General features: G+C 46.2%; 1 protein-coding gene across 6 annotated transcripts in view; it reads left to right on the top strand.

The window, feature by feature from the left end:
- The window catches only part of aadacl4 (arylacetamide deacetylase-like 4), a 31,050-nt gene that overhangs the window by 5,803 nt on the left and 8,323 nt on the right, over positions 1-16,924 (top strand). For 4 of the 6 annotated variants that reach the window (XM_048614998.1, XM_048614995.1, XM_048614994.1 and 1 more), the window contains exon 3: positions 10,701-10,926. In XM_048614998.1, coding sequence (XP_048470955.1) covers positions 10,701-10,926 — 226 coding nt within the window. Of the gene's footprint in view, positions 1-5,272; positions 7,228-10,700; positions 10,927-16,924 lie in introns of those variants that run through there. The other 2 variants (XM_048614997.1, XM_020524478.2) reach the window with 2 other exon arrangements.

Raw genomic sequence — 16,924 nt, 5'->3', positions numbered from 1 at the left:
TAATAAAAAAAAAAGAAATATGAAGTTCAGAATAACTGTCCTGCCATATGGAATCCCGGGCTGGATCCCCACGATGCTGAAGAAAAATCACATGGGTGCTGTCTCCAATGTTTTTTCCCCCACATGAGTGACCAAGAAACTCTCCTGCTCTTACTGCCTGCCAGTGACATGTCCTGGAATATTTACAAGTTGACAGTCAACATGTTTGTTGTGACTATGTTATGAACGCACCCTCCTTAACATCATGAGTGAATTAATGATTTATTGTCACATATATCTTGGGAGATAAGAGTGAAAAGTGTTCTGTTGCCACATTAGGGCACCATTTTGAGGTACGCAAGAGCGAAAAGAAAGTATTTAAATAGAGTCCATCTTCGTCGGCCGAGGATCCCAAAAAACACTCCAGGACTGTTGCAAGGTCCCCTCTCCAGGCCTACCGCTGCCAGAAGTTCCTGCTCCTTCATCATTGCAGCCAACATCTTGCTGCCAATTCTGAGAGGCCAGGCCTTCGAAGCCAGGAGTTCCAGTTGCAATCACTACCGACATCATTCCAGCCTCCCCGCAACGTCAGGAAGATGAAGAAAAAAAAAAGGTGAAAAGGAGATTGATAAAAACAAAATCAAGTCCTGATATGGGATTTGGATCTGGGGTATCTGGCCCAGAGGCAGGGACATTACCCTCTGGGCCACAAGCCCCCTTTTAGCTTCCAGAATTAACAAAGGCTGAAGATACCAGCTTCCCCCACTTTCACCAAAGATCATTCATCAGTCTCTGAATCCAGATTAAGCAATTGACAGGCTTGTGGGCAAAAAGCTTTTAGTCTCTATTTATTTTCCATGCAGTGACAGTGCCAAACTTCAGTAACTCATTGAGAAATCCTTGGCTTAAAGTCATGAATGAGAGAGCAGGGGCACGGGTTCACCTCCACCGGTGTGGGTACAGCAAGCAAAAGGGAGTTGAGTGCCTTGGCAATGAAATGCAAACCGGTTGCTGGCTCCAGGAAGCAGATGGTTTTCCGTTCTCATTCCCACCCTTGACAGGTTCCACCACTGCTCCCCACCCTTCCGTTTGTACCCACACTTGGCTCTACGCCACAGAGATCAGGGAGAGTTCTGTTCCTACTCTGCAGTAACTGTGGGCCTGTGGTGAACTTGTGCACATTCTTTGTGGGGCAGAAGAGGTCTCCAAACCCCAGGTTAGACAATCAGCTACCATTATAGAATATATAAAGCACATAAACTGGCCATTCAGCCCAACTCTTTCATGTTGTTTATGCTCCACACAACCTTCATCCCTATCATCACATCCATTTCCATCATGTATCTATCAAGCTCCCTCTGCAATGCATCCAGTGCTATTTGCTACAAACACTCCACATGATACTTAATTCCACATTCAATATAGAATGCACAGCACAGGAATGGGCCATTCGTTCAGCCGCTCTGTAGCAATATTTAATGTTCCATATTTTGGGGAAGGAACCTTGTGTCACCAAGTTCCTGAGTGATCCTGTATCTCCACCTAGTGGATAAAATTATGCATACACCCATCGTAGAATCCCTACAGTGTGGAAGCAGGCCATTCAGCCCATCAAGTCCACATCGATCCTCCAAAGAGCTTCCCACCCACATCCAGACCCGCCCCGCTACCCTTTCCTTGTAACCCTGCATTTCCCAGGGCTAATCCACCCAGCCTGCACATCCCTGAACACTATGGGCAGTTTAGCATGGCCAATCCACCCTAACCTGCACATATTTGGACTGTGGGAGGAAACTGGAGCACCCAGTGGAAATCCACACAGACACGGGGAGAATGTACAAACTCCACACAGACAGACCCCGAGGCCAGAATTGAAGCCGGTGCTGTGAGGCAGCAGTGCTAACCATTTACTAGATAGAAACATGGAAAATTGGAGCTAGAGGAGGCTATATGGCCCTTCAATGACCTGCTCCCCCATTCAATACGATCATGGCTGATCGTTCATCTCAGTCCCCTGATCCATTTTCTCCCCCATCCCCTTAGCCCTAAGAACTGTACTTAATTCCTTGAAAACAGGGAGCTGCCTGGTTTTTATGCATGGGCTGTGGTTTATACTTAAATGAGAGTTGATACATTCTTTCAAATCCAGCTGCCTCTATATTTGTTGCACAGACTAAACAAAGCAGACCATCCCACTCAGGCCACTGGGTAGATCACTGAGTGGCTGTGTGGGAGATCAGGCGATGTGTTTTTGCTTCTGGTGTAGAGATCCCCTGGTCTAGGGGATCTGTCTGATATGGCTGTGCTCTGTGGACTGGGAGATCTGACCTGCTGCAGCTGAAAGAAGCTCCATGGCAGAAAGGATGAAGTTGCTGATAAGCCCTGACAGCCAGAGGCAGTGTTCAAGGCTCAAGTTGTAGCTGTAGTGAGTGCCATTACTCAGTACTGACCCATAAGAGTGGGACTGGCAAATGTTACTGCAGCAGAGATGCTCCTTGAATGGCTTCTTGGATCTGCTCTCTGGGAGCTATTTCACTTCCTGTTCATCCCAGCGGGGCGTTCCTTACTGATTTCCCTGCTGGTCCCCCAACTTTCCCCTACTACCAGCCCCACAAATTTCCAGTTTTATTCAGCTCCATGTGACAACCCACCTTTGTGCTGTTATGTGTTCTCTCACATACTCCTAACCAATGTTTTGTAAAGTTGTAACAAAACTTCCTTGCTCCCAATTCTATACCCCAGCTAGTGAAATCAAGCATCCTGTGTACCTTCTTCACCATCCTGTCTACTTGTGCTGACACCATCAGGGATCTATAGCCTTGTATACCAAGGTCTTGTTTTGAAGTGGAGGTCTACCCCACTGTGATAACTAAAACTGAAACACCCAGAGAAGCTTGCCTTGCCTCATAATCTGTTAAAGAAAATGGGAAAAATGGTATTACCTGTCTCTCACCTCCCAATCTGTTATAAAAGAGTAGTTAAATGAAATGAAATCCTTTCGCTCACTCAACAAGTAACAATTTATTTATCTAATGCTAATAGTAAACAAATGAACAGAACTACCAACAAACTGAACAATTCCCCCTTAATCACTAACTAATCCCAAATAAAACAAAATTCTAATGGTACACTATTCCAATAGATATAAATCCCACATATATAAACCAAATTAATAAAAAAAAGCTTAAAACTTAGTCTCTCAAAATTACAGCCAGGATCCTCAGTCCAGAACACCTTTCTCTATTGAATTCTTGTGTCAGGAATATTAGCTAAGAGTGCCGCTTTACCTTTATTTAGATGATGGTTTTCTGAGAGCTTAGAGAATTCTGTGAGAGCCTGTGATTTTCTCTTTAGAGCTGATGCATTGTTGACTGTATTAAATGGCAGCTGTTCTCGCACCAATTTTCAAATGCCCTCTTCTTTTATACCCTTGAAGACCTATTAACTTCTTGAAATAGGATTGGTCCTAGTTTGTCAAAACCATCAGATTTAAATTTAATTGGTTTTTAGCTTCTAAGTACCTGGATTAAATTAACTGGTTGATTTTCAAACTGTTTGCCGTAATAAACTTACCTTTTGGACCAACCTTCCATGCGGCATAAGGCAGGAGCTAACCTCTAACCCCGCCATCAGGGAACCATCATTTCAGAACTAGGGGTGTTTCATTTAAGGTGAAGGTGAGGAGGAATTTCTTCTCTCAGGCAGTTGAGAAGTTTTGGAATTCTCTACCCCAGAGAGCTATGGAGCGGGGAGTCATTAATTGTGTTCAAGGCTGAGTGACAAAGGGATTTGAGGAACAGGAAGGAAAGAGATGGTGAGGCCAAGACTAGATTTGCCTTGATCTTACTGAATGGAATAATAGGCTCAATGGACAGAGTGGTCCACTCCTGCTCCTATTTCTCATATCCTCATAAGTACAGCACGCTCCCTTTAAATATTAGAACATAGAACGTTACAGCGCAGTACAGGCCCTTCGGCCCTCGATGTTGCACCGACCTGTGAAACCAATCTGAAGCCCATCTAACCTACACTATTCCATTATCATCCATATGTTTATCCAATGACCATTTAAATGCCCTTAAAGTTGGCGAGTCTACTACTGTTGCAGGCAGGGCATTCCACGCCCTTACTACTCTCTGAGTAAAGAACCTACCTCTGACATCTGTCCTATATCTATCATCCCTCAATTTAAAACTATGTCTCCTCGTGCTAGCCATCACCATCCGAGGAAAAAGGCTCTCACTGTCCACCCTATCTAATCCTCTGATCATCTTGTATGTCTCTATTAAGTCACCTCTTAACCTTCTTCTCTCTAACGAAAACAGCCTCAAGTCCCTCAGCCTTACCTCATAAGACCTTCCCTCCGTACCAGGCAACTTCCTGGTAAATCTCCTCTGCACCTTTTCCAATGCTTCCACATCCTTCCTATAATGCGGTGACCAGAACTGTACGCAATACTCCAAGTGCGGCCGCACCAGAGTTTTGTACAGCTGCAACATGACCTCACGGCTCCGAAACTCAATCCCTCTACCAATAAAACCTAATACACCGTACGCCTTTTTAATAACCCTATCAACCTGGGTGGCAACTTTCAGGGATCTATGCACATGGACACCGAGATCTCTCTGCTCATCCACACTACCAAGAATCTTACCATTAGCCCAGTACTCTGTATTCCTGTTACTCCTTCCAAAGTGAATCACCTCACACTTTTCCGCATTAAACTCCATTTGCCACCTCTCAGCCCAGCTCTGCAGCTTATCTATGTCCCTCTGTAACCTGCAACATCCTTCCGCACTATCCACAACTCCACGGACTTTGGTGTCATCCGCAAATTTACTAACCCATCCTTCTACGCCCTCATCCAGGTCATTTATAAAAATGACAAACAGCAGTGGCCCAAAAACAGATCCTTGCGGTACACCACTAGTAACTGAACTCCAGGATGAACATTTCCCATCAACCACCACCCTCTGTCTTCTTACAGCTAGCCAATTTCTGATCCAAACCGCTAAATCACCCTCAATCCCATGCCTCCATATTCTCTGCAATAGCCTATCGTGGGGAACCTTATCGAACGCTTTACTGAAATCCATATACACCACATCAACCGCTTTACCCTCATCCACCTGTTTGGTCACCTTCTCAAAGAACTCAATAAGGTTTGTGAGGCACGATCTACCCTTCACAAAACCGTGTTGACTATCCCTAATCAAATTATTCCTTTCTAGATGATTATAAATCCTATCTCCTATAATCCTTTCCAACACTTTACCCACAACCGAAGTAAGGCTCACTGGTCTATAATTACCAGGGTTGTCTCTACTCCCCTTCTTGAACAAGGGGACAACATTTGCTATCCTCCCTGCTGGTTAGGGCCATGTTGCAGCAGCACTAACCTCTGTGCTACCTCCTCACTCACTCACTCACTTAACTCAGGACGCCTCACCACCACTCCCCTACCTTTACCAGCAGCACCAGCTGTGCCAGGCAATTTCATCTCACTCAATCCCTTCCTTTGTCTCATCCCAGGGGAAAATGATACATGACAGGGCTGAGAGAGCCAAGGTGAATGCTGGGCTGCTCAACATTTGACTCCTTGAAGAGAGGATACTGACCCTGATATTGGAAGCTGCCATTGACTTACTGCGCCAGGGCCCCCTGACTGAAGGGTGTCCTCTTTGACGACTCAAGGACTAGAATCAGATAGTGGCTATTTGGCCCATTGAGTCTTCACTGACCCTCTATAGAGAATCCCACCCAGGCCCAGGGCCCAGCCCTTGACCCTATGGCTGTAACGCTACATTTACCATGAGTGTGGGAGGAAACTGGAGCACCCAGAAGAAACCCACGCAGACATGGGGAGAATCTGCAAACAGTCAAGAGTGGAATCGAACCCAGGCCCCTGGTGCTGTAAGGCAGCAGTGCTAACCACTCAGCCACTGTGCCAAGTACTCCGCTTCAACTTTGAGACTTGGCTAACATTTTAAGTACGGGCAGTCTGTGTACTGTGTGCAATTGAAACACTGATGTGGCATGGTGCCATACAGCAAGATGGAAATGCAATTACTGACAACATTGACAAGCTGCTTGTCCACACTAAAAGCCAGGGCAAGGCAGAGGTGTTTAGGCACAAGGTGGGTGAGTGAGTGTTAGGAGAGCAAGCAAGTAGCCTTGCCATGTAGGCCAGCTCAGGTTATGAGCTGGGTACACGCTCCTGCGCACAAAGTGTCTCTGAAGCGGCTTTACAATAAAAGGTGCCAGCAGGGTCCAAAATGCAGCATTGAAGTTCAGAAGTACTCTGCATGTGGATCAGAGTTGTGCCATGGTGGGGCAGAGTGGTTGGCACGTTTCAGGTGCCAGCCTCCAGTGTGCGTGGTCACTGCTCATGGAGTGTGCCCTGAGACATTAGTTACTGATGTCCAAGGTGGAGGTGCCCAGGAGTCAGCAGCAAGGAGCTGGAGATGCCAGCTGGCCTCTTTGACTGTAATGTTGGCACCTGTGTCGGGGAACAGGGAAATGCATATCAATGTGATGAGATTCGATACTAATGAGGATGATAATGAGCGATAAAGCCCGGGACTCTCGTTGGAAAATACCTCTGGTTGCTCCTGACATCCAGAAGGGCCTCGCTCAACATCTCATGTGATTCTCGCAACTTTCTCACCGTAGCCCACATTGCTCAGAACCTGAGCAAATTACTAACAGTTGGCCCGAAACAGAGCAGGACAGTGGAATTCGATAAATATGTGAAGTTGACCATTGTGCAGTGTAAAAGACAGAGGAGTGCAGCTCACTGAGTCTCTCTTACAGAGAATCAACATGCACACGATGGGCCAAACGACCTCCTTTTGTGCTGTTGGCATTCAGTGAGTCTACGAAACACACATTTCCCAACACACAGCAGTTCTGGTTCCTGAATTAACAGTGAGGTATTTCCTCTTCTTGCGCGCCTATCAGCCTCAAGGACACTGAGCAGTACAGCGTGGAGAACTAACCAGCAGGACAAGGGTGTGGTCGTGCTGGACGGTTGCTGAGTCTGCAGGAAGACCTATTTACAGAAACCTGATAATGGATCTGGTGCTTTGGACCTTGACTATGACGCTGGCTGTTGTGGTGGGCTTGTTTGTGCTGTTGGTTTCTGGGGTGATTTGTACTGTATTCACTGAGTCGGTGCTGCCACCAGGTATCCAGGGGCCAGGTAAACTCAGGCTCATCTACGGCTTGCAAGTGGCAATTGGCACTTTGGTAAGAAACGCTTTGAAAAACTTTGCAAGCTACAAGAGAGCTGTTTAATGATACAAAACTCATCTAACCAAGCTGAATAAGCACTCATTCCTTTTGAGGAAACAAGTGCATTTCATCAGGCCTCTTAAAGGAAAATGCCACTCTGAGACTTAAAGGTTAACTTTTCTGACTGCACATTTCCAGTACAGAGCCTCAGTTACTGTAATCTCATATTCTGCGGTGTTTTGTTGCAGCGCGTGCCATTAGTTAGAGTTTAACCTTCATCTTACAGATTAAAAACAACTAGTGCACTAACTTTCTGATAACAGTGCGGCGATAGCAACTAGATATAGGGGACTTTCTGAATGGACCAAAATCCTGACTCTTTAATTAATGGGAGTCCAGCTCCACATTGTCTTATCTCTTCAAAATAACAGTAAGCTAAGGGTCATTGGAATGGACTGACCAGCAAATTCTGGAGATTTGCAGCTTATGTCTCCTCTTCCACTGAATTTGCTGGCCAACCTGCACACTATTAAAGATAAAATCTTCATAGTCCTACTGTCGCATTATAGACAGATGACTGGGGGTGGTTTAACCATGGCTCAGGTGAGGGGAGAGTCCTTCATGGTTATCTCAGCTGGTATGGGGATTGGCCTCCCAATGTTTGCAGTTAATCATAGAATCCCTATAGTATGGAAACAGGCCCTTTGGCCCAACAAGTCCACACTAACCCTCAGTGCATCCCACCCGGATCCATTCCCCTATACACTATAGGGTAATTTAGCATAGCCAATCTACCTAGCCTGCACATTTTTGGACTGTGGGAAGAAGCCCATGCAGACACAGGGAGAATGTGCAAACTCCACATAGACAACTGCCCAAGGGTGGAATTGAACCCAGGTCCCCAACACTGTGAAGCTGCAGTGCTAACCACTGAGCCACTGTGCTGCATAAGCTGTATTACAAACCAGCCATTCAGCTACCTGACCCCCTACTACAAAAGAACGTCATGCAGTTCCTCAACAATTTGCAGCCCACTGTAAATCACATACGTGCGGCTTTTGATGAGCTCCAGTAGGTGAGGGTCTTAACAGGGAGCTTGAAATAGGAAAATGTATCTATTAAAATAGCAATATACTGACAAGACCCAACAGCACCTGCCTGTTCCCGCTTCCCCGTAACTGCTTTCTCCTCTCCCCTTCTTGTGCAGATTCAAGCTCGCCAATACCTTGCCAGTAGAGGCAGGGGTACTGCAGGAGCAAATTACTGCAGATCCTGGAACCTGTAACCAAAGCAATTAATGCTGGAGATCACAGCGGGTCAGACAGCATCCATGGAGAGAGAGCAACCTAACATTTCGAGTCTAGATGACTCTTCATCAGAGCTGAAACTCTAGACTCGAAGTGTTAGCTTGCTCTGTCTCCATGGATGTGGTCTGACCCAGAAGTGCTGCAGCTGACTATTTGACTATGAAGACCATCGTATGAGGGATCCTGTCCTGTGCACATGGAGTTTCCAGAAAGGGTTTGGAAGAAGAATCTTTCCCTTATTTAATTAGAGATTAGTTAAATCAACACAGGAGGTGGGTCAGAACTGCAACTTAGTGACCCTCCAGTGTTTAATTCTGAAATAGGCAAAGTCTATATGCGCTCAATGAAAGGGGAAGTTTCAGTAATTTTTCCCTGTAATAAGATTCACTGATCGGCTCTGGGGAGATAAGTTTAATTCATTAAAGACTGAAATGTCCTGTCATTCCCCACAGGTTGCTGGCTGTTTCTGTCCTCAGGCCTCTAACAGGCTGATCAATCAGAAATAGCTGAACAAAAGATTTCCCTAGAAGCTGTTTTGTGTTTGTTCACAAGGTCACAGTACGACAGGAGTGTTACGTACAGCCGAGATACGGCAGGTCAAAAAAGCTAAAGCCAAACACGTCTGGGAGCTGAACTAAATCAAATAGGTGGAGGGAACAGGGAAGCTCTTTGTCCAGCAATGCTGTGTGTATACCAGAACCTCAATGAAAACAGAGTGATGCCTGTCTTCCTTTCACAGGCACCCACACTCGCCTCCCCACCTCATTCCTTCAGCAGGGGCACAGAGGTTCCAACCAGGACTTGACTGGATGGATATGGAAAGGCTGTTTCCTCTGTGGGAGGAGCTGGAAATGGGGAGTCACCCATTTAAGACAGAGATGAGGAAAGCATTCTTTCTCTCAGAGGGTTGTTTTTGGAATTCCCTTCCTCAAAAGGCAGTGGATGCACAGCCTTTAAAAATTTTTAAGGCAGAGGTAGATAGATTCTTGATTACATAGGAGATGAAGGATGATCAGGGATATGGGGGAATGTAGAAATGAGGTTAAGTTCAGGTCAGCCATTGAATGGCAGAGCAGGCTCAAGGGGCCGAGTGGTTTTGTCTTGTTCCTAGTTTGTATGTTCGTGGATCAAAGGGGCTTGTCATTCTATTGAGCATTGGATAGGTCCTCTATATAAGGAACTGGCTGAATGGGGAAGTGGTGATGTCACTAGACCAGTAATCCAAAGTCTCCTAGTTTAACATTCTGTGGCTATGGTTCAAATCCCACTAGGGCAGGTAATAAATTTTTGGATCATAAAGGAAAGCTAGCCTAATGTAGCCACTGCTGATTGTTGTAAATACCATTCTGGTTCACTACTGCCCCGCCTTCCAGGAAGGAAATTCGCTGCTGCTGGCTGTGAGACGGGAGAGGGGAGGGAGCATCGCCATTGGCTATATTTATTCTTCTTCTCCAACTCTTTTCATTCTGTTTTAATTCTTGTCCTGTGTTCAAATCCCTCCTGGCCTCTGCCCTGCCCTGCCCTGCCCATCTCTGGGACCTTCTCCAGCCCGATAATGTTAAAAAACCAATTCATTCTCAGGACATGGGCATCAATTCTAAGTCAGCATTTATTACCTATCTCTAACTGCCCAACACATCACATGTTGGCCAATTGCTTTCCCTAACAGGCATAGGAGAACCAGATGGTTCATTCCTGACATCAATTTCATGATCATTATTAGACCCTTAATTCCAGATTTTCATTGAATTCAAATTCTACCCTCTTGCCCTGGTGGGATTTGAACCCATGATCAAAGAACAATACCTGCATCTCTGGGTTAATAGCCTAGCAAGATTACAACTAGGCCATTGCCTCCTCATCATGAGAGCCCTTGATTTCTTCCATATTCTCCAACCACTTGTCAATCTCCATCTTCTAACTCTCCAACATTGGCAGCCTGGCCTTGTGTTTTACTGCATCATTCCCTCCCTGAACCTCTGCACCTCCTTTATGACCCTATCCTTCTGACCAAGCACTATGTCACAGCACTTCCTAGTTTGAGACAGGGACAAGCCGTATCTGCAAACATTCTTATGTGGCACCTTGATTTTCTATTTACGATGTTCAAGGCTAGTTAAATGCAAGTTTTATATAAATGCAAGCTTTTGGTATATTTTATCCCCACTCCCCTCCACTCAGGGAAACATCGCACAGAACCTGGGGTTGGGACCACAGGTCACTGTCGTTCGGTACATATGTACCAAGGTCCTCAGGAGAAAGAGCAAGAAGGAGACTGGGCTGATCATCCAGGACATCCAATTTGATGGTGTCCCTGTCAGGGTTTACCAACAGAGATCAGCTTCGGCGGAGAAAAGGCGTGGGATCTTGTTCTTTCATGGCGGTGGATGGATGTTTGGCAGCATAGGTAAGTGTGAGAGGTCTGTCCCCTTGTAACCTGAGCTTTTCACGTTAATCCGACATTAATGCGGAGTCCTGCCTGCTCTGTGTAAAAAAAATCCATGAACATAGATACAGATTCATAGGATTGTATAGTACAGAATAGCTCCTTTGGCCCATCAAGCCTGCTCCAACAAAAGCTACTTTAAATCTACTCTAGTCCCACTTTCTAGCACTTGACCCATAGCCTTCATGTTGTGACATTTCAAATACCCTTCCGAATACTTTTAAAACGTTGTGAGGTTTCCTGCTTCAACTACTCTCCCAGGCAGTGCATTCCAGACCCCTGCCACCCTCTGGGTTAAAAAAAAATTGTTCAAATCTACAATAAACCATGTGGTTTTCACCTTAAAATTATGCCGCCTTGTTATCGACCCTTCAACTATGCAAAGCAGCTTCTTTCCATCCACCCTGTTCTGCCCCTCATAATTTTATACACCTCTATCAGGTCCCCTGAGCTTTCTCTACTCTAAAGAAAACAAGCCATGCTTATGTAGCCTCTCTTCATCGCTAAACTGCTCCGTCCCAGGTAACATCCTGGTGAATGTCCTCTACACCCTCTCCAGTGCAATCACATCCTCCCTACAGTGCAGTGACCAGAACTGTATGCAGTACTCCAGCTGTGGCCTAACCAAAGTTTTGTACAGCTCTAACCTCCCTGCTCTTATAATCTATGGCATGCCTGACAAAGGCAAGCAATCCACTACTACCTTCAGGGATCTGTGGACAAGCAACCCAAGATCCCTCTGTTCCTCTGAGCTTCCTAGTGTCCTGTCATTCATTGAGTAGTTTCTTGTCTTGTTACTTCTCCCAAAGTGCATTGCCTCACACTTATCCAACTGCCACTGACCTGCCCATCTGACCAATCTGTCTAAATCCTTCTATAACCTAAGACCTTCTTCTTCACTGTCAAATACCTGGCCAATGTTTGTATCGTCTGCAAACTTACTTATCATCCCTCCAACATTTTTTTCTTTATTGTTTATATATATCACAAACAGTAAGGGACCCAGCACTGATCCCTGAGGTACACCACTGGACTCTGGCTCCAGCCACACAAACAGCCTTCTACCACCGCCCTCTGTCTCCTGTCACTGAGTCAATCTTGGATCTAACTTGACAAGTTACCCCGGATCCCATGAGCTTTTATCTTCTTTATCAGTCTTCCAGGTGGGACCTTGTTAAAGGTTTTGCTGAAATCCATACAAACTACTTCAACTGCACCATCCTCATCTTCACACCTGGTCACCTCCTTGAAAATTTCATTAGCCCATGACATCCCTCGACAAAGCCATTGCTGACTTTCCCTGATTAAACCTTGTGTCTTCAAGTGGAGATTCATTTTCTCCTTCAGAGTTTTCTCCAATCGTTCCGTACCACTGATGCAAGACTCACTGGACTGTAATTCCCTGGTTTATCTCTACTAACCTTCTTGAAAACTGTCCTCCAGTCCATTGTCCCTGTTGCCAGAGAGGAATTAAAAATTTGTGTCAGAGCCCCTGTAACGTCCTGCCTCCCTCGCCTCCCACAGCAGCCTGGGATAAAACCCATCCGAATCTGGAGGTCTGTCCACTATAGGCCTGGAAAAACCTCCAATAGCTCCTCACTCCCTGTGTCAAACTGCTGAAGAACCTCACAGTCTTTCTTCCTGAGTTCTATACCTATATTCTCTTTCTCCAAAGTGAAGGAGTGTTTGTCCTGGAAAATATTCATCTCTAATCCAACATTTAAAACAGATCATCCGGTCATTGTTTATAATGTAGAAGATTTAACTTTGGGCACTTGGTGAACTCAAGAATCGCATTGCTGTAAAGCGATGTGAGATGGGTGACAGGTGCTATATAAATGCAAGTATTTTCAAACTTTTTTTTAGAAACACCCAAGTGGAATCTAATCTCTAGGCTCAAACAAAACAGAAATTGCTGGAGAAACTCCAGCATGTCTGGCAGCATCTGTGGAGAGAAAGCAGAGTTAACAGCCTTTAGAACTGATAAGGCTCAAGCAAAGGTGGTATGTATGTTGATGAGTAGATAGACTGATGGGTGGAGACAGAGCCCAGACATAGAGAAAGACAGTTAGACGGACAAAGAGATGGATGATGGTTGGCCAAGAAAGGATAAAAGATGATAATGGCACAATGAGTAGGTGAAAGCAGACCATGTCATGATAGAGCTTGGGGTGTGGAGGTGGGTAAAGGACATGGAGGAAGATGTTCAGGCCCTAAAATTATTGAACTCAATGTTGAGTCCTAAGGCTGCAGGGTGTCTGAGCAGAAACTGAGATGCTGTTCTTCCAGCTTGTGCCAAACCTCACTGGAGCACTGCAACAAGCCCGAGACACAGACGTTGGCCAGGGAACAGGGTGGTGTGTTGAAGTAACAGGCAACTGGAAGCTCAGAGTTTTTTTTGCAGACAGAAGTAAATAGGCAGGTGTTACACATTCTGCGATTGCAAGGGAAGGTGCCATGGGGGTGTTGGGAATGGAGGAAGAGTGGAACAGAGTGACCTGAAGGGAGCGGTCCCTACAGAAGGCTGACAAGGGACGGGAGGGGAACGTGTGGCAGGTGGTGGCATCCCACTGGAGGTGGTGGGAATGGTGGCTAATGATCCTTTGGATGTGGAGGCTGTGGTGTGGAAAGTGAGGACTGTGGGAACGTTATTGTCGCAATGGAAGGGAAAAGGAGGAGTGAGGGCAGAAGTTTTGGAGATGGGCCTGACATGGTTAAAGGCCCTGCCAACCACGGTGCTGGGAATCCTTGGTTGAGGTAAAAGCCCCCCCACCCCCAAACCCCACAGAAGCTGGCTCCACCAGAGCAGAGCAACTGGGAGAATGCGATGGAAAATCTTTACAGGAAGCAAGGAGTGAGAGTTTATAGTCTGGGTAATTGTGGGAGTCAGTGGGTTTATAGTGGATGTTGGCCAATCTATCCCCAGAAGTAGAAACAAAGATGTCGAGGAAGGGAAAGGAGGAGTCAGAGATGGATCAGGTGAAGATGAGAGCGGGGTGGAAATTGGAAGCAAAATTGATGCATTTTTTCCAATTCCGAATGAAGGAGGGATGCAGCACTGATGCTGTCATCAATGTACCGGAGAAGTTGTTTTTGGGTGGGGGTTGGAATAGGACTGGAACAAGGAATGTTCCACGTACCCCATGAAGAGACAGGCATAACTGGGGCTCATGCAGGTACCCCTGGCCACCCCTTTGACCTGAAGAAAGTGAGAGGAGTTAAAACAGAATTTGTTGAGGGTGAGGACGAGCTCGGCCAGGTGGAGGAGGGTGACGGTGGATGGAGACGGTTCAGGCCTTTTTTCCAGGAAGAAGTGGAGAGCCCTGAGACCGTTCTGGGAGGGGGTGGACATGTAGAGGGGTTGCATTCCATGGTAAAGAGAAGGCGGCTGGCTGGAGCCTGCAAACTAGAAATTCTGAAACAATCGTGGATGTAAGTGGGAATGGACCGGACAAGGGGAGAAAAAAATTGAGGTAGGAAGAGATGAGTTCTACAGAGCAGGAGCAGGCAGAAACAATGGTTCCTGAAAGGTAGAAGCGGGTTGTGTGGGGTTGGGGGACTATGAGCTGGGAGGCAGTTGGGGGGAGATCCCCAGATGAGATGAGGTTGGTGACAGTCATGGATGCAATGGCTTGATTTTCCATGGTGGGGTCATGGTCCAGCGGGAGATAGGAGGAAATGTCCAACAGCTGGCGCTGGGCCTCCACAATGTAGAGATCAGTACACCCAGCGCCACCTTTGTCGGCAGGCTTGATGACAAAATCAGATTTGGATCTGAGAGCACAGAATGCAGTCAGTTCAGAGGGAGATAAGTTTGAACAGTTGAGGGGGTGTCAGAGAAACTCAGGCAGCCCATGCTGCATCAACAGTTCTCAATGAACAGGTCGAGCGCAGTAAAGGCCAGAGAGAGGGGCCCAAGTGGAGGGAGACTGTTGGAGCTGGGCTAAGGGGTGTGCGGGACAGGGAGAGGACTCTTGTCCAAAGAAATGGGCACAGAGGCGGAGGCAATGGAAGAAGAGTTCAGTGTCACGTCATGCCCAAAATCCATTAAGATGGGGATGCAGGGGGATAAAACTGAGACCGTTGCTGAGTACAGGATGTTCAGCATCAGAGAGTGGAGGGTCAGAAGGGACAGTAAAACTCAACAGGAGGTGGGGTTGGGAAAGGGGATGGAGACAGAGGGAAAGGGAGGGGAGGAAGGTTCCAGAGGGACCTGGGTACCTCTGAGTTGTTGAGCTTGCATTCCTTACTGGCTGAAAGGAAGGGCAAAATTTTCTTGTTGGAGGTTTGAACGAGTTGGAGGATGAAGTAGAACGGGGTTGGGGAAGGGTGCAAGGCAGCTCTGAGCCAGTGTGAGGCAGTGCTGATGGGGAGATAAGTTGAGAGCGTGCATATGGAGGTGTATGGCCCTGAATGGGTGCAGAGAGAATAGCTGTCCGAGGAACATTGTACATCATGGAGATACCTGTGATCCTGGGTGGATTTGATGTGGTCTCCTCTACACTGGGGAGACAAAACACAGACTGGGCGACCACTTTGCAGCATACATACATTCTGTCCGCAAGGAAGGGTCACAGGACTTGAGACATTAATTCTGTTTTTCTTTCCACAGATGCTGCCAAACCTGTGGAGTTTCCCCAATTATTTTTATTTTTGTTTCAGATTTCTAGCATCTGTATTTCTTTATTTTATTTGAATGCTAATCTCGAGGCTGTTGACTGACAATCTTTACAGTCAAGCCTCACATGATATCCACACTCACACATGTGGGGGGTCACTATCAAAAATAGGGAGAGGTGTTCGCTCCCTCATGCTAACAGTTTGTAACCCCCCTGGTCATTGAGCAGCTAACAGCACAGGCCGGGTTGGGATCTCAGAGCCACTGCAACCACCAATATGAACAAAATGAGAGAGCAAACCACAGGAAAATAGCCCTGACAACATACTTTTATTTAGATTTGTATTCATTGGTCTGTATGAGTGAGGTGTATCAAAGGGTTATTCGGAGTGACTCAGTGTTAGAATTTCATATATTAAAATGATCTGAGATATTCCGTCAGGAGTAGAGATTTAAACTTGAGGCTCCAGCTGAAGTCCCACATTGCTCATGAAGCCAGTAAACATGACTAAAACAGTAGCTCTGAAGTCTACCTCCCAGTGAATTCCAGTAAAGCCAGTTTGGAGGTGACCTAAACTTAGCATGAGTTAGACCCAAATCCTTAGCACTGAATGTTGAAGACTGGCACATTCTGAGGTCTAGGGCTACCTGCTGAAGGATTCCCTAAAGCTTGGGGCAGCTGCTACCAAGGCTCACTGGGAAAGGACCACTGTCTGAGGTCTTTGTGCTAAAGGTAAATGAGGGTCTGTTCAGTATTTGGGCCCTCTCGGTGCTTCAAATGTATGTGAATAGAGTCTGGTTCAAGTACGATGTTCCTTTGGTTTGTTTGGATAGGGTTAAACTCCAATGTTTGTTTGTTTCCTTGATATGCTACTGTACAGAACCGAACTGTGTTGTGACTAAAGATTTTTTTTTGAAAAAAAGAGCCTCTTAGCTCAGCCCCAGCCATCGCCTCCTTCCTTGGGGATCAGGATTTATGGCAGATTCCTTTTCTCTCTCTGGATTGCTCCTTAGCCAAAAAGGCAACAATTGGTTTCATTATTAAGCTTTGCTGCTTGGCACTATTTGATGGTTATTTCTCTTAATTACTCATTTAAATTAGCAATTTACTGTTTGTGAATATTTTTTACTGAAGTTTGTGTTAATGCTTATCTTTCTGAAATTTGCTCACTGTCTCCCAGGCTAGAGAAAACTTGAAATGTGTCCCTCACCCCATGCAAAAATGTTGGCAACCACTGATGTAGAGGGACCTTTACTCTGTATCTAACCCCGTGCTATCCCTGTCCTGGGAGTGTTTGATGGGGACAGTGTAGGGGGACCTTTACTCTGCATCTAACCCTG

This window comes from Rhincodon typus, chromosome 31 (assembly GCF_021869965.1).
Source record: "Rhincodon typus isolate 14 chromosome 31, sRhiTyp1.1, whole genome shotgun sequence".
Classification (NCBI taxonomy): domain Eukaryota; kingdom Metazoa; phylum Chordata; class Chondrichthyes; order Orectolobiformes; family Rhincodontidae; genus Rhincodon; species Rhincodon typus.
This window is presented reverse-complemented; position numbering and strand designations above follow the sequence as displayed.